Source organism: Coregonus lavaretus (assembly GCF_964263955.1).
Source record: "Coregonus lavaretus genome assembly, chromosome: 3".
NCBI lineage: Eukaryota > Metazoa > Chordata > Actinopteri > Salmoniformes > Salmonidae > Coregonus > Coregonus lavaretus.
Window position 1 is genome coordinate 18,496,823 of NC_139990.1, and position 19,960 is coordinate 18,516,782.

The window sequence follows — 19,960 nt, forward strand, 5'->3', positions numbered from 1 at the left end:
CGCTAAAAACAACATATCACAAGAACAAGTGTTTACTTTGGCAACAGAATATTGTCAATTACTTTGTAGCATTGGCATTACATATATTGAGGGCTTGAAACAATGTTGCTAATTTGCACACTAAATATGAATGGCATCCAGATAAATTTTTCCCTGGATATCTCAAGCCACTGAGGAGAAATAGGAAACACGTGGTAACTTGTGAAGAACCAACTAGCCTACACGTGGGTATCCGATTCCTTCTGACAAGATAGGCTACTTTATTCTGGATATATTATTTATCTCCAGTTTTGTAAAATAATTTTTACCCGGTGCCTGAAAAACGGCCTTTTAAAGTTGCCGCTGTCCATGGTAACGGATGTGATAGGCTGAACCCGGGGAAGAAAGAAGCTCGCCTCGTTCAGAATAGGAACGGTGCTGGAGTAGCCTACAGTCGTCGTCTGATAGCTCCAGCCAAAACGGGACATCGAACCTTTTTTATTTTATTTATTTGGTTCGATTTAAATCCTCTTCTCAAACAAGATGTGACTCTTTTAAAAGAACAGACTAATACTTTTAGAATATTCATGTCGGGAGAGAACGCCGAGGGGTTTTCTGCGAATGGAAGTTATTTGTTGTGAATTGTTTTGAATATGTTATGGCGAAGTGAGTTTGTTTTTGGTTTGTCTCGGTTCGTCGTGGAACTTTAATTTGGAATCTATCGAGGAAAACCACATCGTCGAGGTAAACCCAGAGATAGGATTCTACAAAGCCAGAGAGCTCCCAACAGACCGGGGATTTAAATTGTGTTTGGTGTGCTCCGGTAGAAGCGAGAGTCAAAGAAAGAAATTCATGTGGCCATTCTCTCTTTAACAAAATATTTTGGATTGCAGAATGAGCAAGGAAAGACCTAAGAGGAATATCATCCAAAAGAAATACGTGAGTAGCTACTTGCCTATTATTGTCCAATGTGCATAAAATAATTTGACCTTTACAAGTTTGCACGTTCGATTCGCCTGTTTTAAAGAAAATGCATCAACTTCGCTCGCGGAGTAGGAAGGTTACCATTACACAGCTGTGGCCTATTGGGGTCGAATTGCCTTTCAGATATTTAATTTGTAGAACGTGTTATCAATTGGACGTCTTTGATTTGAAAGAGTCGGTTATATTATTTATAGAGTGTCTGTGTTGCTTCATTTCTTCAACATCAGACAAGGCTATGTATTTGACTTAACTCGCCATGGAAGGGCAATACGCATTAAGGAATCAACACGGTACAATATAATAATCAACTTGTGTGAGGTTTATTGATTAAGTCAGAATTTTCCACAGGAGCTGGCTAACTGTTTTCAGAATGTCTTTGTTTTCTCCCATAGTCCCTTCCAGAGCCATGAAGAGAGACCGCCATATCGCCCATGGCTTATTCCGGGTTATATACCCTATGCTGAGCACCCCTCTATAAACTGTGGCATTTATAAATGAACACTTTGTTTTGCTGTTGGATATCACAACAACATTCACTTTAATTATGTTGATGTGACTTGAGTGTAGGTGAATAGCACGGTCCGACCATGACGAGTGGACTGTGGCTCTTTTAATTTTCTCCGTAGGGAGAGGGAGCAGAAAGGGGGTTAGGAAATTTAACGTTTACGTAGAATTTCCAATCATTTACAATCGTAGTGGAACGCTCAGGAGGAGTTGCTTGTCTGTTTTGGTTTACTAACATTGATATGCGATAAAGGGTCTGATCATTTTAATTTCGTGTTGCACGTCTGTGTGACCTCTGAATGGAAGATATTGCAGCAGCAGCCTGAGCTTGCTGAGCCAGAATGTTAACGCTTCTCGGACATTTTTTCTAAATCCGCAGTTAAGTTTAAGCAGACTAGAGACCCTGGATGCAACTAAACAAAATGTTAAAGGGGTTAGTTTATTAAGCGCTAACTTGTTTTTCGTGTAAATTTAAGGAGGTAGTGTTTCAGTCGCATTGCAGAGGTTAATGTGAAGGGAAGCAAGAAGCGACCATTTTCTATCTGCAACTACCTAATACCGGCGAATTTGTCAAAGGGGCTATACCAATTTAGGTAATTTCAAGATTTTTACCCTCGGTGTAACCTACAAGATTTTACATATTTTAAATTGAGTTTTAAAACAGGCATAAACTAAACAATGACTTGCTCTCTCAAAGTGAGACACTCGGCACATCCCTTGGCTGAGTTTAACCCTCACATTACTGCGTGTGTCCTCGTGTGAATTTCCTCATGTAAAAACAATGAAGTTATTATGAACCACTTTGAATAGTAACATATTTTCAGATTATGCACGTTTTTATTTCAATTGAACTAATCACAAAACATTTTAGCCACGTGTGGGCCTGCTGTTTGTGGCCCACTACACTGAGATATTAAAGCCCAGTGGGACTACTCATAAGGGGTGATTGTGGCCTTCCCAAAACATTCCACTCTAGTAACGTGATTGAAACGTTATACTATTATATTATGAGGTGTGATTGAAACGTTATACTATTATATTATGAGGTGAAATAATACATAATTCCTGAAGTGTTAAGCATATAGTTACAGTCAATATACTGTATTTCCCCATAAGTGTGATACTATTTCTCCCCAACATACTCAGCTCTTATGGCAATGCTATTCAAGTAATCAATGCACTACATTTCCAACTTTCTTTGGGACAGGTAAGATAATTTGACAGTGAAAAAGACATTCAAAAAAAATCTCAGGGTTGGTCTAAAATGATATAGGTCTGTTTTTATATTTTATTCATACCTTCTTGTGTAATTATAGATGTATGCTTATATGGCTGTAAGTGTGTGTGTGTGTGTGGAATTGGACCGCACAGAACATGGCTGTCACATCTGCTGAGCTGCAGCAGCTGGGGTAGAAATCTGGTTGGACCAAACCATGCGAACAACAAAACAACCTGGAGGTGCCCCCCTCTCCTCAGGCCCCCAGGGGCCCCCCACTCAGAACACAACACCCCTCCCCCCTCAGAACAACTCTTGGCCCCTCTGATTTAACCTCCCCTTAATTAGCGTTAGACAATTAGCCATGCTTGGCTTACCATATCCTCTGGAACACTGGAAAAGAGTGAGAGTTGTTATTCTCCCCCATGTGCTCCAGCCATGTTATAAAAATTCATCAGTCAGGAAAAAAAACGTTATAAAAGCAAACAAGGCAGTTACCGCACCATTGATAGGACGCAAAAGTTAACCCCCCCCCCAAAAAAAAACAACAACAACAACAACACTGGTTTCTACAATGGCTCATCACAAATAGCTTTGCCTGGCAACTAGACAGACATTTAGAGGCACAAACACTCTCTCCCTCTGAAATTATATATTTGTATATTCAGTAAATTTGAGGGGGGGGGCGGGGCTGTAATAAGTAATTTTGGTAGCAGCGTTTGCCAGATTTGTGGTGTTTAACTGAACATAGCACTGAGAGGAGACGTGCAGCCAGGGCCATTTTGTCCTGACTAGGCTGTTCTCAGGATGTGTGGTGGGATAGAGCTGCCTCTGATTCAGGCTCTGTGTGCTGGGATAGAGCTGGGCTGTGGTGGGATAAGCACAGCTGCTGCAGGGGTCTTTACAAATGTAAAGAAGCTGTCAGTGTTTGTTTCATCAGGCGCACAACTGATGAGGGCCAAGTTGAAAAATCCACTGCAGTGTGTTGAGCACAAAAAGAGGTAACAAAAATGGAGAGGGGGCCGGGGTCGAGGCCTGTAAAAGTTCCGTCCCCTCTCTCCCTCCCCTCCCCAGTCCTTCAGCTTTACTATTTAAATGTGGGCCTCATATCCACCCATGAGGGTTTGTGGTGCCTGAATGGGCTTCATTTAACCTTCTGTTTTAATGCAGATTGTCCTTTTTAAATCCTCATTTTCTTCACGTGTGGAACACGGCAGAGTTCACTGTTCTGCCCTGAGGAGCCCTGGCACTAACTGGGCCAGTGAGATGCTGTGAGGTAGGAGGTTTCAACAGGAATGTTTGACACCTCATTTTACACCACTACCCTCCCTTGCACCTTCTCGCTCAAGCATTCTCAATATTAACCATAGTTATATCCTCCCTTATATCGGAGGAACCACTGACTCCGGCGAGCCGGATCTCTTGGAAGGCAGGGAACTGGCAGACAGTCTTTTGATACTGTTGTATTTATTGATGGATTTATTCAGTTCTTCTCAGTGTTTTGCTGTCTGCCAACAGACAATGTTCCACTTTATTGCGTCGTTACGGGAGCTCCCCAAACTGCCAGATTTAATTTGGGCCGCCAGTGATCAGCTGCAGCCAGCCCATCGCCTCCTATTCTCCATTCTCTCTCCCTTTCCCTCTCTGTCTGTCCCGTTTTATGACAGCTTTACTTCACACACCCTGCCCTTGTTACCCTGTTATGTAACGTGACCTTTCTCTTATCAGCTGTTAACATCTCAGCACAATCTCTGCACAGGGCCACAGTTCCTTCTCTGTTCATTAGACCAACCTCTTTTATGGGCAAACTACCAGCCAGGCTCATTCACTACTTTTATTGAACTACCAGGGTAGTGCCGTACTGTACCAGGCAGATTAACTGCTGTGATGTCATAAAAATGGGGGTGACTGTATTGATACCATGGATGATGACTCCATGTCTGTGCTGAGGAGGATGTTGTCCTATGTACTGTATCATACTGTAATCATGTGTTGAAATATACTCTATCATATGTGCGACTATTCTGAGATGAGACAATGTGTCAGACATTGTGCTGTATTGAAGGTATTCACCCCCTTGGCATTTTTCCTATTTTGTTGCCTTACAACCTGGAATAAAAATTGATTTTTGGGAGGTTTGTATAATTTGATTTACACAACATGCCTACCACTTTGAAGATGCAAAATATTTTTTCTGTGTGAAACAAACAAGAAATAAGACAAAAAAACTGAACTTGAGCGTGCAAGATGTTTAAATGTTTCCCCTTAAACCACTTCTGTTGCTTTAGCAGTATGCTTAGGGTCATTGTCCTGCTGGAAGGTGAACCTCCGTCCCAGTCTCAAATCTCTGGAAGACTAAAACAGGTTTCCCTCAAGAATTTGACCCAGCCACGACCCATCTTCAATGCTCTTACTGAGGGAAGGAGGTTGTTGGCCAAGATCTCGCGATACATGGCCCCATCCATCCTCCCCTCAATACGGTGCAGTCGTCCTGTCCCCTTTGCAGAAAAGCATCCCCAAAGAATGATGTTTCCACCTCCATGCTTCACGGTTGGGATGGTGTTCTTGGGGTTGTACTCATCCTTCTTCCTCCAAACACGGCGAGTGGAGTTTAGACCAAAAAGCTATATTTTTGTCTCATCAGACCACATGACCTTCTCCCATTCCTCCTCTGGATCATCCAGATGGTCATTGGCAAACTTCAGACGGGCCTGGACATGCGCTGGCTTGAGCAGGGGGACCTTGCATGCGCTGCAGGATTTTAATTAAATTTTTAATCCATGACGGCGTAGTGTGTTACTAATGGTTTTCTTTGAGACTGTGGTCCCAGCTCTTTTCAGGTCATTGACCAGGTCCTGCCGTGTAGTTCTGGGCTGATCCCTCACCTTCCTCATGATCATTGATGCCCCACGAGGTGCAATCTTGCATGAAGCCCCAGACCGAGGGTGATTGACCGTCATCTTGAACTTCTTCCATTTTCTAATAATTGCGCCAACAGTTGTTGCCTTCTCACCAAGCTGCTTGCCTATTGTCCTGTAGCCCATCCCAGCCTTGTGCAGGTCTACTATTTTATCCCTGATGTCCTTACACAGCTCTCTGGTCTTGGCCATTGAGGAGAGGTTGGAGTCTGTTTGATTGAGTGTGTGGACAGGTGTCTTTTTTATACAGGTAACATGTTCAAACAGGTGCAGTTAATACAGGTAATGAGTGGAGAACAGGAGGGCTTCTTAAAGAAAAACTAACAGGTCTGTGAGAGCCGGAATTCTTACTGGTTGGTAGGTGATCAAATACTTATGTCATGCAATAAAATGCAAATTAATTACTTAAAAATCATACAATGTGATTTTCTGGATTTTTGTTTTAGATTCCGTCTCTCACAGTTGAAGTGTACCTATGATAAAATGTATAGACCTCTACATGCTTTGTAAGTAGGAAAACTTGCAAAATCGGCAGTGTATCAAATACTTGTTCTCCCCACTGTATATATATGAGACCCATCATGTAAACCACATTTTCACTGAATGCACCGCTTCATTTTGCTCCATGATTTATGTTGTCCTACTCCTATGGGTTTGGCTGGACAGCCCTGAGAGGGACACAAGCTGCACTACACAAAGTGTGTGTGTGGCAGCCATAGCTCATCCGTTCTGGATCCCTGAGGAGCTGAATCAACATGTCTTTGGTTTTGCCTCAACATGCTTCAGCCCTGAGGAGGGAGGACACTGGACAGTAGAAGGTAGGCTCCATAGGTGTGACTGGAGGGCAGAACAGGGGAGACTGGACGGTCACTAACATAGTAGGCATAAAAAGACTCCTGAGTGGAGTCCCCACATCCGTTCTTCAGGGCAAACGGAAGTTAGGTTGAAAAATACTGTATCCCTGAAAACCCGAAACATCCGCATTCTACCGACCCTACGGAGAGTGTCCAACCACAGACTGCATGGACTTCTCCTATGGTTGAGCTGGGGCTGTGCACGTCAGTTTTATACACTTTTGGTCAATCCGGTATTATCTCTAGATCCCCCTCTACCACTCTGACTTGCCTTCATCAGGCAGCAGTAAGCCTCCAGGGATAAAGCAATAGAATGGAGCCTCTGACTATATTGATCCACATTAGACTCCTAAAGCCTTTATGGTTACAAGCTGCTCAATGGAAATGGTCAACGAGGAGGATATTTTAGCCATATGTTATTCAACATGATTTATAAATCATTATAAATATAGTTGACATAATCCAATTACACAGCTGTGTTAGTGCTTAGTATTTACTCATATCTGAGTTTGAATCATAGTGCACTCATAGCAAAACTCTCATTATGTAGTTTAGGGTTCTAGGTTTCCACCAATTTATTCTCGATGAATTGGTGATGTTTGTAGTGGTATATAATGATGGTGATATTTCATATATAGCTGTATAATATCTCTGTTTCCTGCCAGAGAGCCCCACATGGACCTTTGGCCACTGTTGTGTTAGATTGGCACACTGTTGACTTATCCACAGGTTAAGTTGGGAGTCAAAGCATTACTCAGATGTCACATTTACTGTGACGATGAAGATCTCTCCCTCAGTGCATATTAATGCAGCCTTTTCAACATGCATCGCCCTCTTCTGAGGACAGGCCTAACTCTGGGTGGCAGCTCCCCTCTTGACTTACTGCACAAGCTCATTACTGTAGTAAGTGGCTGCAGTGTGTACTCTGCTCACTATAAACTGCTGGAGTAGTTAGGTGGGGTGCATTGGCTTTGTGTGAAAGCGGGCTGGAGAGGGTGGGGGACAGAGTGGCAGGGGGGGAGGAGGGTCGGACTCTCAAAGGTGGGGAGGCAAGAAACAGTTGATTTGATTTTTAGGTCAGTGGAAACTAGTTAGTTACAGCTCTGTAGTCTCCCGCTCCATCTTGTCTTGTAATAGGATACTGAGTGGCTGATTTTTAATGTTTTACTGTGTCATTACTCAGCCAGGTACAAAGAGCAGAGCAATGCAGTTTCCAGTGGTCTCAGCATGAGAGCAGAAGCTATGGCAGTTCTCTCCTGCTTAGCCAGAGATTCTCCTCTAAACTGCTGAGGAGATTCCATTTTATTTGTCACATGCGCTGAATACAACAGGTGTAGACCTTATCGTGAAATGCTCACTTACAAGCCCTTAACCAACAATGTAGTTCAAGAAATGTAGTTTAAAAAATATTTACTAAATAAACTAAAGTATAAAATATAAAGCAACACAATAAAATAACAATAACGAGGCTATATACAGGGGGTACCGGGACAGAGTCAATGTGCGGGGGTACAGGTAGTCAAGGTAATTGGTACATGTAGGTTAGGGTAAAGTGACTATGCATAGATAATAAACAGCGAGTAGCAGCAGTGTAAAAACAAAGGGCGGGGGGGGGGGGGGGGGTTGTCAATGTAAATAGTCCGGGTGGCCATTTGATTAATTGTTCAGCAGTTTTATAGCTTGGGGTAGAAGCTGTTAAGGAGCCTTTTGGACCTAGACTTGGCGCTCCGGTAATGCTTGCCGTGCGGTAGCAGAGAGAACAGTCTGACTTGGGTGACTGGAGTCTTGCTGCTTTCAGCACTCATATATTTGTCTGTAGTGTGTTTAGTGTGTTTATGTATTCATATGTTTGGCGGGAGATTCGTCTCGTTGGTGGTTTCTTCTCTCTGCTCCCTCCTCACTGCATTCTTCCCACATTTTGTTTTGTTTGGCTTCAGACTGCCAAAGGAAACATTGGAAGCTTCCCCAGATAGATGTCATGCAGCTGGAGTCTAAACTGTGTGAATACCTCGCCTCACCCTCTCTCCCTCGCTCACAATAAACAGGCACCCTGTGCTTTGTCCCTGTGGGTCAGCTAAACGCATGAGGCCACGAGTTTGGTTAGCCACACATTCTGTCCCTCACATGGCATTAGAGAGTTACTGTTGTCTTGACGGCCTGAAACATATAAAGATGATTCACAATATCATGTGGTTTCATAAAGCACTTTGACAGATGTTCATTATGACCCAACAGTGGGATTAATATTTAAAATAGAATAATTGTCAGAAATCTGATTCAGTCAAAACTAATGCCTCTTTGATCTCCTCTCTGCACAATGGCAGTATTTTAATGGCACTTCTAGCTGCTAAGTTTCCACTAGGCCTCACAGCAGGAGACTGTAGTGTTTGGTACACCCAGGGAAGGGAGCCAAAGCCCGGGCTGAAAGGCTGGCCCTGCCCCCTGGCCCTGGATCAAATAACCGTCGCAAAGGAAGCACTAAAAACCACAACCTGTGGCAGTCTAAAGAGGATAGAACTAATTAAATTGTGGTCTGTCGCGGGTAGAATTTCAACCTTTACCGTCGCTAATGACAGAGCCGGGTCTGGAAACTGATCTTAATGTTTCACTTATTCTAGTATATGTAGCTCATGTCAGATTCATATACTGTACACACAGAGAAAAAAGCCTTGCTTAAATCCTATTACATTGGTAATTTTCAGCAGATTTACACTATAGCCATTTAGGCCCATAGATGTCCATCTAGGCCTACAGTATACTGTGTGACTGAGGACAGAGTATGATATTTAGTAATGGTTCAGTTGGTAATCATAGAAGTTCAACCCAAACCAACTCTGCCATGTAATGTAAACTGAATCTGGAAGTCACCTAAAGAGAGGGTTACCATAGTGACCAGAAGTGTTCTTTTATACACCATGCCATTGGAGGGGTCTAGCCACTCCGTTACTATAGCAACTGCTGGAGTCTGGGCAGACTGGAGCGTCTGTCTGTCTGTTTTCAGACTCGACACTCCAGTGTCTGAACATAGTGGAGAGCAGAAGTTAGACTGTAAAGTAGCTCTGCACAGAATGTACTGAGTGGTGGTTGTAGGTAACAGGCTGAGAGGCATGACTTACTGTGGTGTGAAATGTGTGGCAATTTACACGCTTGTGCTCCTTCAAGTATTTCACAACTAAGGCATTGCCTGACAACTAGCTGTATGAGACCTATTCCCTTTAATAGCACACGATTGTATTTTGAATGAAACCATAAAACCATTACCTGGTACTGTAAATGAGAGTTCCACTGAAATCAACTGTTGCATTATTACTCCTATCAGTCATTGTTGACACATTTACTTGACTATCTGAATGGAGAGCGAGTGGAGAGGCAGCCATTTAGTTTCCTCTGAGTGTTGAATGGTCTTACTGGCTTAGTGCTCAGACATAGTGGAGTGGAACCGTTAGACTCTCCTCCTTCAAGGTTGGCTGAGTACCTTTATCACTGGACAATCTGCCAGACCCACTGACTGAGGCAGCAGCCATGGTTTGGTGTGGGGCTTTGTGTGACTGTGACTTGGCCTGACAGGACAGGACAGGAGGTGTGTGACTGGCTCTCCTGTTTACTGTGACATTGGCAGAGGATCCTGTAAGTGGTGACACCGTAGTAGCTAGGTGTCTCTGTGTCCCTGTGGATACCAGGTTTGTCTGTGTGCCCAAGACAAAGTTAATTTATTTCACCTCCTGCAGGATCCCTTTGAGCTCAATTACTAACTAGAGGGAGAGGAGAGTGAATGAGAAGGGGATAGAGGTATAAATCAACCCTGCTGCTCCGCTCTCTCTACTCTCTCTAGTCTGCTGGGGAACCTTCCTTCCTTCCCTCCCGTCTGTATCTGATCTAATCGTTTCTCATACATCATCATAATATTCTGCGCACGGCCCCACAGTAACACAGTACGCTGCTTCCCAGTAACACCTCCCCATCTTACCGCTGCAGCTCCTTCCCTGGGCCTCTCCTCCACTCCCCAGGCTGCAGCATGGTTCTTTGTGAGGAAACGGGTCGAGCTATGAGGTGAAAATCACTTCTTAATTGCCTGTTTTCTGCAGCTCTGTGCCAAAGAGGGGCTTTAGTGTTGTGAGCCCCAAACCACCTGAGCAGCTCTGCTAAACAGCTGTCTTTGTGTCTGGGAGCAGGCTGGCCTACTGTAATCTACAGTCAAATGGCCATGCACTCTGAATGGCCACTTTCATCATGATTTTACATTTACTTTACATTTTAGTCATTTAGCAGACGCTCTTATCCAGAGCGATTTACAGTTAGTGAGTGCATACATTTTTTTATATTTTTTTTTATACTGGAATCGAACCCACAACCCTGGCATTGCAAATGCCATGCTCTACCAACTGAGCTACATCCCTGCCGGCCATTCCCTCCCCTACCCTGGACGACACTGGGCCAATTGTGCGCCGCCCCATGGGTCTCCCGGTCGCGGCCGGCTACGACAGAGCCTGGATTCGAACCAGGATCTCTAGTGGCACAGCTAGCACTGCGATGCAGTGCCTTAGACCACTGCGCCACTCAGGAGGACATTTTCTCTGCAATGGTTTGTGTTACAAGTGTAAAAAGCATATCAAACATCCTTCATCCCAATAACATTTCTACAGTGTGTGATAATTGCCAGAACAAACTTTTTCGGTCTTTTTTATATTAGTCTCTCTGTTGGCTATTAGATTTAAAGGTTGTGGTATAGGACATGCATCCAACTCGGTGTTGACTTGTTCTATGTCAGTGAGAGTTTGTGAGCCCAGAGCAGTAGCATGGTGTAGAGCCAGACTGGGGCCCCTCTGTGGTCAGCTTCCTGTCAACTGTCTGTGTTCTGCTGCGGTCTCCTCCATTACCAGCAGAGTAACGGCTAATCTTATCTCCCTGACAGTTAGCATTACACTCAGCCATCTCTTTTGAGCTTCCCTCTACCAGGCCACTCATTGTTTCCGCAGAAGAGCGCTTTAGTGACAGTTGAAGTTTCTACCTCCCAGTCAAACTGGCCTGTAAAGTCCAGGCCAGCTAATCGCTAGCCGCTTGTATCTGTCATCCACAGTGTGTTCTGTCGGTGACACTGGGCCTGATGCAGGAGAGCAGAGCTCACAGCTTCATTAAACCACATGTAATCCTCCACTTAATTTCTGTTGGCCCTGATAGCTGACCTGATAGTTGTTTTCCTCAAGCTAACAGTTAGAGCAGTGTAGTGCGACTGCAACCTAACGTAATCATTTAGTCTCCCAGCATCTGGCAGGTGACTTTGCTCTCTGAAATCCATCCACCGCTAGTTTTATGGGGCATGAGTCTATTGAAGCCACGGCTGCTGCTGGCTGTCTGTCTGGCTTTTTTCTCCTGTTGTAAATAACTTCTCTCTCTATCAAAGAAATAGAGTCCATTGTTATGGGTCATTTTCAGGCCTACTTTGTTTGAACGTCGAAGGAGAATAGCTTGTGAATGAAATGAATATGGTTGAAATATGATGGTCATACGGCTGGACTATATTGAGTAACCGTAGTGCTGAGGAAAAACAAATAATATTTTCTGCTGCTATTGTTTTGGTTCCTGGAACATGGCTGGTAGGTCGGTTAGGGGTTAAGCACAGTGTTTGTATGCTGTGAACCCTCTGACCCTGATTGGACGTTTACAGATGGGACAAAGCAGCTTAGCGTCTCAACTCAGTCAGCTCTCTACTGGCCGTGCTGGGGCCCGGCCTCCTCACACTTTCATCAACACAGCTCCCCAACCGCCATGATGGAGCAGTGATAGTGCATGATGGGAGCTGCAGAGTGCTGAATACTCCTATGTCAAGTCATGTGGTCCTCTGTAGCTTAATTGGTAGAGCATGGCGCTAGTGGGTTCGATCCCCGGGACCACCCATATGTAAAAATGTATGTCTGCTCAATGGCATATTATATTATATGTTTTGGTGTAACAGAGTAACCCTCCTGATACCCCCCCCCCCCCCCCCCCCCTCCGCTCTTCCTCCCATGAGCCTAGTTTTTTCCACTACTAATTGACTGTGGGAACATGGCTCTGGGAGCACGGTGCTGCAAGGCTCCCTCTGGCTGTCAATCGCTCTGCTTGGTTGTGAGCGACAGCTACAGAGCTGTGCCCTGTTCTGTCTGTCCTCAAACCACAGTACTGTGAAACTGCCAGCATGCTCAGTCTGCTGCTGCATGCATGGGCCAACCACCTACCTCCCGCCCCCTGTCTTCCTCACTCCAGAGAAACTCATGATGCCTTTGACTTGTTGTTTCTCTGGTCGTGTCTACACTTGACACTTACATGTGACTCCTGCTATCAGAATAAGAAGATCGCATTGAAAGACGGGTCTAGATGCACAAAAGTCGCTTTGTGGTCTGATTGTGTTCAGATCTGGCTGACCACATCAGGTGGTCAGGGATACATTGTGTGCGAATTTCTCGCAATCAGGCTACCAAAAGTGCATACAGTGGGCAACATCATCAGCACATTCCTAGCGCGTGCGGAACGTGTTTGCAGGCCTCATAAATGCTAGCCAGCTAGCTAATATTTAGGAAAAAACATGTTTCGTTTGGCTAGAGATATACTAACCCGTTTGCAATCCCTTTAGCGTTGCTTGCTACAGAGGTTAGCTACTGCCATCAGTTGTTGTGTTATTATAATTTTGCCTATTCCACCGTTTGTAGAATGCGTACTGGCATTTGAATATAGTATGGGAAAAGGGATGTAGGTGTAGACTCATGACCCATTCAGAATTCCATGATTAGAACTCTATGATCAGAATACTAAAGCTGCATGAACTGTCAAGTCTAGACCCAGCCTCTGTGTTTTGGGGATCCCATCAGGTTTAGTAGAACCACTACGATGTATCTGTCTGTGTAAATGTGTCTGTGCACAGCCGCCTCCTCAGCAATGAGATTTAGGCTACACTAAATCTCAGCTGTGTTGACTATTTATTCAAAATTCTCTTCAGTCCATGCCACTGAAACAGATATTTGAGTTTGACTATACTCAGTTCTGATGTATTGGAGCTGGTTACTTGCCTTTTATTCATTTATAAAGGCCTAAATATTAATATTATAAACATCTAAAGGTATACAGTAGCGCTTCATGCTAGTTTAGTTTAATGTTCTCCCTCCTCACCAGAGAAAAACTAGTCTCTAAACCATACTGTTTTATTTCACAGTCCTGTGAAATGACTTCATGGAAAAGCTGAAGCCACGATTGTCTGACTCTGCAGTGTGCATATTCTCTCCCTAAATGAGGGCATTGATGTATGAAGAACCTGTCAGAGGAATTGATACCAAAAGCAGCCTTCTCCTCCTCAAACACACGGCTGTTCCCAGGGAGCCTACAGATTGACAGCCAAATTTAGATGATCACCTTATATCAGTCAGTAGGACATCTTGGCGTCTAAACCTCTACCTCTCTCAGCTTCAGCTTGGTGTTCAGGGCCAAGCATTATTTTGTTTATTTTTTCTGTCTCACAAAGGATTTGATGAATAGCTTTAATACAATGTTTCCTTTTGCTCTCTGAGAAAAAATAACTCCAATACTTTAAATTGATTGTGCAGCTCTACTACTGCCTTTCTTTTTCCTACTCAACTTTTCCTCTGTGGTTTCTTGTTCTCTCTCTCTCGCTCTCGCTCTCTCTGACTGACAGTCTGTGTGCGTGTTTTTCATTGCTAGTCTTCTCCATCCATGCTGCCATTGTCCATTCTGAAAGAGACACTGTGACAATGCCACATGCCCCCCTTTGTGTGTGAACCTTTTCCTTCTGTCCCACTAACCTGATGTCTGCAGGTGTTTGTGTTAAACGGTGTGGTCAGCCATGCGTAATGTAGCCCAACTGTATGGTAATATGAGACCAGTGATTTGTACAGCAGTGATTCTACTCTGAGCAACAACATGGATCTGGAAAGCACCTGGACCTTTATTCTCTTCACTCATCATTCAGCTTCTCTTCAATGGCTGATTGACAGCTGGCCATATTTAATTGTTGTATATTTTTTATGACAAACAATGGAGAAAGGTGTTAAATGTGCAATGTTAAAGGTCTTAGGTGCTGTGACTTAATGTAGCTAATGTATTTACAAAGGAGGATGGGACTGAAGCGGATTGCCAAGCCCAGTATCAATGTATTGTCTACATCTAACTGGCTTTTATTCTTCAAGGCTGTTTGGACAAAGGCAGTGGTGTCTGAATAGGGATGTGTGAGATATGCACAGCTGTGCTCTGCTGAAAATAACATTTCCTCTATAAAGCCACTACAGACAGAGGAAAGAATGTTGGAATTAGAAACGGATGATTTTCTAAGGACAGGTACACAAGGCAAGCGTCCTCGTAAGAACACACACCCACACTACCATTTTTTTGTGAAATTATAATTCATTCAGAAAATCGTATTTAATTGTATCTTATCTGTACTTCTACTACAAAATAAATCAATAGTAATTCAACTGCCCATTCACAGTAGAGGAAGGCTGTCAATCAGAGCCAGTTTCTCCATCTCCTCAGAAAAGAGCCACTGCTCGTCACTCCTCACGCCGTTCTCCTCTCTTGCTGCATGATTCTGTCCAGGGTCTGTCTGTCTGTCACTCTGCAAAAGAGAAGCATATTCCTCACCTCCCTGTTCAAGTCGACCAGACTGTTTTGCTCCTGCTCAGACAGGTGCTAGTGCGAGGACCATGGCCATGTGTCTGAGCTGGTACGTTCTGCTCGCACTCCCAAAGACGCGGGCTGTCCGCCTCCACCTGTGCCATCCATGGTACAGCCTGGACAAATCGCTGGATATAGTAACGCACGTGCGAACACACACACGCAGGCAGGCTGCTGTTAACACCTCCCTGTGCTGAAGGGAAGGGCCTCTCTTTCTTTGTTGCTGCTCTGCTCCCCTTGCTGGAGGAACGAGGGAGTACAACGAGGGGAGGGAGGGAGAGCAATAATGACACAGACCCCCCCCCCCCCCCCCGCCACCCATCTCTTCACCAGATGAAACAGGACTTCACCTGGTCTTATGTGGAACTGTGTACCTGAGCAGTCATAGAGGAACCGACCATCCACCTCTTTTACTCCCAGTTACCTTCCTGTAGTGATGATTGAAAAGTAGGTCAGATCAGAGGCCTCGTCCAACCCTGCTGCGTCAAGCAGACCTGCATAGAGCAATATGCCTCTGCTGTCTCAGCCTCTCTACTCTGTGTTTCTGTTCAGTGTTTCCTTCCGCCAGCAACCAGCTTGACTTCACACTGCTTCTGAGCCTTTAGGCAAGAGGCCCAGGAGGCATGTGTGTGGTGTGTGTGACCGCTGAGCCCCTGTGCTTGGAGGGGTCTGTTCAGTGTCGTGCTGCAAGCATGAGACAGACTGACAAGCGATAGGGTTGAGGGGGAAATGGAGAGCGGTGGGGGAGAATGATGACGGCTTCTCCACAGACAGACCGGCAAAACTGGACAGGAAAAGGGTTATGTATGAAGAGAGGGTGAGAGCGACAGAGCTGGAGGGAGCGAGATCGAGTACAGTTGGTCTGCTGAGGAGAGAGCGGAAGCGAAGAGGGGGTGAGGGAGAGACCAGCATGCTGCTGCTGTTGTTAGGGGACGGGGGGAGACTGGGCGGAGCCACCCACATGCCTTGGCCAATCCCTGCCAAGCTGCCTGCTTACTCTGCTGTGCAATTGGCTGATGTCTCCGTGACAGAACAAAGTACTTTTGATCGGTGAGCAGCGGTGTAACCTGACTCTGGGTATTGAGGGGCTCTGGGGGGGATGTCTCTCTCCCCTGGGTATTGTTATGTGTTTTAAATGGCTAATAAGTGCTGAAACGAGAGCTCAAGATGGCACTGCCATGGCCCTACTGGTCTCAGGGTGCTCGTACCATCCAGCCCGGAGTTGTTGCTGACTCCAATGTTAAGCATCCTGAACACAAAGCTGAGATCAATGCTGCCAACTACAATCAGAATGAACGATATCAATAACATATTGATTTAAGACCACAGCCGTTACAGAGGTTCCCCCCTTTCTGTGTAATGTTGGATCAAGATTATTCGAAGCATCTATCGTCTTTATCGAATCACAGATGGATGTTGTTTTAAGTCTACAAGTGGCCAACACTCCTGTCTTTTTAACGCTGTCATTTACATTTTACATTTTAGTCATTTAGCAGACGCTCTTATCCAGAGCGACTTACAGGAGCAATTAGGGTTAAGTGCCTTGCTTAAGGGCACATCGACATATTTTTCACCTAGTCGGCTCGGGGATTAGAACCAGCGACCTTTTGGTTACTGGCACTACGCTCTTAACCACTAAGCTACCTGCCGCCCAGTCATGCATGGCAACGTGAGGTAGTCAACTCAGGAAGCATGGAGCCGGTCTCAGTACCCTGTGCGTGTGTTTCTACCACACCAGGCTCAGAAATAATCTAGCCTGTCAGTAAGGGCTCTCTCTTCCTGCTCCTCCCCTCTTTCTCTCTCACTGGAGCGTTGCACAGACCCTGGTCACTAAGCCATCCCTCCGGTTTCTGCTTTTCTTTTCTCATCCTTTCGTCATTCAGACCTCATCACATTTAACAGCATTCACAGACTGACACACACAAACACGCACACGCATGCAAAGATAATTGGCAGAAATTCCCCTGTATTTGATATACAAGCTGTGATTGGCAGCCAGGCCTAAAACCAGAGAACAGTTTGACTACTTGTTTTCTTCTCTTCAGATGACTGGCACAACAATCACCCCCCCCCCCCCACACACACACAAGTGAAAGTCTATGACACACTGTAGCCTCCTGTAAGTGGGTGACCGACCAACCAACCAACCCTAGTCTGTTAGTGGAACCTGGAGAATTCACCTAAGGCTTGGTTGAGAAACTTCCCATCAGTCCTGGCCTGAAGAAAGGGAGGGTTTAATTATTTCTGCCTATGGGATAGCTAGATGGCAGTGTTGCAGGGAGATGTACTGTTTTTCCCATGGCTACCAGACAGTATCCTTCTGGCTGCTCTTCCTGTTCAGATGGTTACATCACTACCGTGGCATTGTGGGTCATGGGCCAGTGTCCATTTAGAAATCTGCTACCTGATAAGTGTATCAACACTGCCATCTGACAGGAAGACTGGTGTCAGAGAGGTTTCGCTATGAGAGAACCACCAAGAAAAGATTGTCATAATTTCAGAAGTTCCAATGAAGGGGAAATGGAAAGCGTACATCACTGATTTGCAGGAAATGCGGTCCTCTGTAGCTCAATTGGTAGAGCATGGCGCTTGTAATGCCAGGGTAGTGGGTTCGATCCCCGGGACCACCCATACGTAAAAATGTATGCGCACATGACTGTAAGTCGCTTTGGATAAAAGCGTCTGCTAAATGGCTTATTATTATTATTATTATTATTATTATTATTATTATTATTATTATTATTATTATTATAAATGGTCTGGTCTCATTAGCTCTTCATCTTTGACCCAAGATGATGCCACAGTTTCCCTCTGCTAGCCTGGTCTGTTGTTGGCCATTTAAAAACTGAGCGAACAGACCATATTGTGAGTCTATAGCAAAGCATTACATCATGTGGATGTAGATCCCAGGAAGCAAACTCCTCTGTGTGTGGGAGCTGGGGGAAGTGTTGGTATGGAAACAGTTTTCTGTGCTCCATGGTTGTTCCATAGCCTTAGCTTTCTTCTATGAGGGGAAACTAAGGAAGATGGGGGAGGAGTTTCATACCATATCATGGAAGTCTTTATTCATAACATAATTGAAGTTAACTACGATGTGGCATGATAAGGCGGTACAGTTACACGTATTAAGTTGGAGATGAGATGAGAGGGTGTGAACCTGAGGAAAAACAACGGAATCACATTGGGTAGCACAACGGGAACATCCTCTGATGTCAAAGGTGTTCCCACAGAACTGCCTACTCCAATACATTATCTACCTAGTGTTCCAAAGTAGCTTTATAGAAAAGGAAGTTCTAGAGGACAGGGAATAACTGTGTGCAAAATAACAAGAAAATAGAAATGCCATTTTATGGTGTGTGGTTTAACATGGCAATTGAGGATACATAGTTGGTTAGTTTGGTTCAAATTAAAATCCCACCACTGGCTTGGCTGGACTTGACTGGCTATAGAGGAGGGTATGAGGAACCAGAGGAAAAAGACTCACACGTTTTCAACTGAGCAGGTGAACAAGAGACTAGTGGTGCACTGACATGTCACACTTTGACTGGCAATGTCCTCTGGCACCGACAGTAGTGAGAGAAGGTGGGAGGAAGATGGGGAGAGATATCAATGGTTGCTCTCTGAATAACAGATGTTTGGGCCAGCTACTTCTGTACTATCTGGTTTCCGCTGGGTGTAGACAGTGGTAGTTAACCTGCCTCCAGTGTCCTACCCCAACCCAGCCCCTGGCTGTTGTGGGAGCCACTCCAGAGTCCAAGACGACACCCAGTCAAGCCCTATACACACAGGTAGCTGGGCTCGGACTTGCCTGTCTGTGGGTCTGTCTACTGGGAACAGTGGGGTTAGAGGCCTGGTGGCTCCCTAGTGTTCCCATGCCCTCCCTGTCACAGCACAGCTCTCATCTTAACTGGGAGAACCCTCTAAGCATTCATGCAGAGGCCCCTGTGTGACTGTGAATACGGGCCTGTGTGTGAGGAAGTGACGGTGCAAGGGTGTGCGTGAGACTGTGTGTATAATTGGGTCTCCCTGGGTCTATCTGAGACTGATGTCTCCTCTCATGGTTTCTCTTTTGGCTGATGCCTTGTCTGCCTCTGATAGCTCAATTCAAGTCATGCCCTCGCTTTCTTGAGCTCTCCCTCATTCCTCCCCACTCCTGTCATACAAACAGAGCATCTGGCCCAGATAATTAGTGGAATGTGAATGCAGACTGAGGTAGCTCAGATCAGCTGGAGGTATGTACAGTCTGCACACAGGCAGACATGGCTCTAGTGTTGTCTGCCCTAGGTCAATGCTAAATGTAACTAACTATATTGATTATTCTACTCTAGACCGATACCGTGATTGAATGAGTTGGATATTTTATTGTTCAAGTAAAAGTTACAGTGGCCTGACTAGAACAGAACAGGATAAATGTGTCACGGATCACAATTCATGACCTGAACCTGTCCCTCCTGCCTGTAGGAGATAAAACTCAACCACTTCCATGGTGTTTTAGTTCCTAGACTGGCAGTCCAGTAAACATCTCCTATGGCAGCCTGATGCCCCCCCCCTCTCTGAGCCCACTGGCACCCAGCCAGCCTGAACAGCCAGGCGGAAGTGAAGACTGATTTAAAAAAGGAAGAAGATATTGGGGGGTAGGAGGGATGGAGGAAGGAGTTTCCTGATAAGGAAGTTTACAATTAGGAGCCATCCGGGTGAGGCGAGGACCTCCGCTCCAGTTTTAGTTTTTATGGCGCTGTCAAAATGGACTTTTAATTCTCTGCAGCCTCCTCTGCTCCTGCGTGCTGGAATCAAGCTTATTTTTCGCTGTCTCGCAAACTTCTTTCCCATCCAGCAGCAATGTGTTC

The 19,960-nt window shown here is 45.1% G+C and overlaps 1 protein-coding gene across 1 annotated transcript in view; it reads left to right on the top strand.

Annotated features, from left to right (window-relative positions):
- The first annotated feature begins 433 nt into the window (after positions 1-433).
- Positions 434-19,960, top strand: part of LOC311117497 (protein Jumonji-like) — a 90,854-nt gene continuing 71,327 nt past the window's right edge. The window contains exons 1-2 of the mRNA XM_084157529.1: positions 434-723; positions 873-918. Coding sequence (XP_084013655.1) covers positions 874-918 — 45 coding nt within the window. The 5' untranslated portion in view covers positions 434-723; position 873. The remainder of the gene's footprint in view (positions 724-872; positions 919-19,960) is intronic.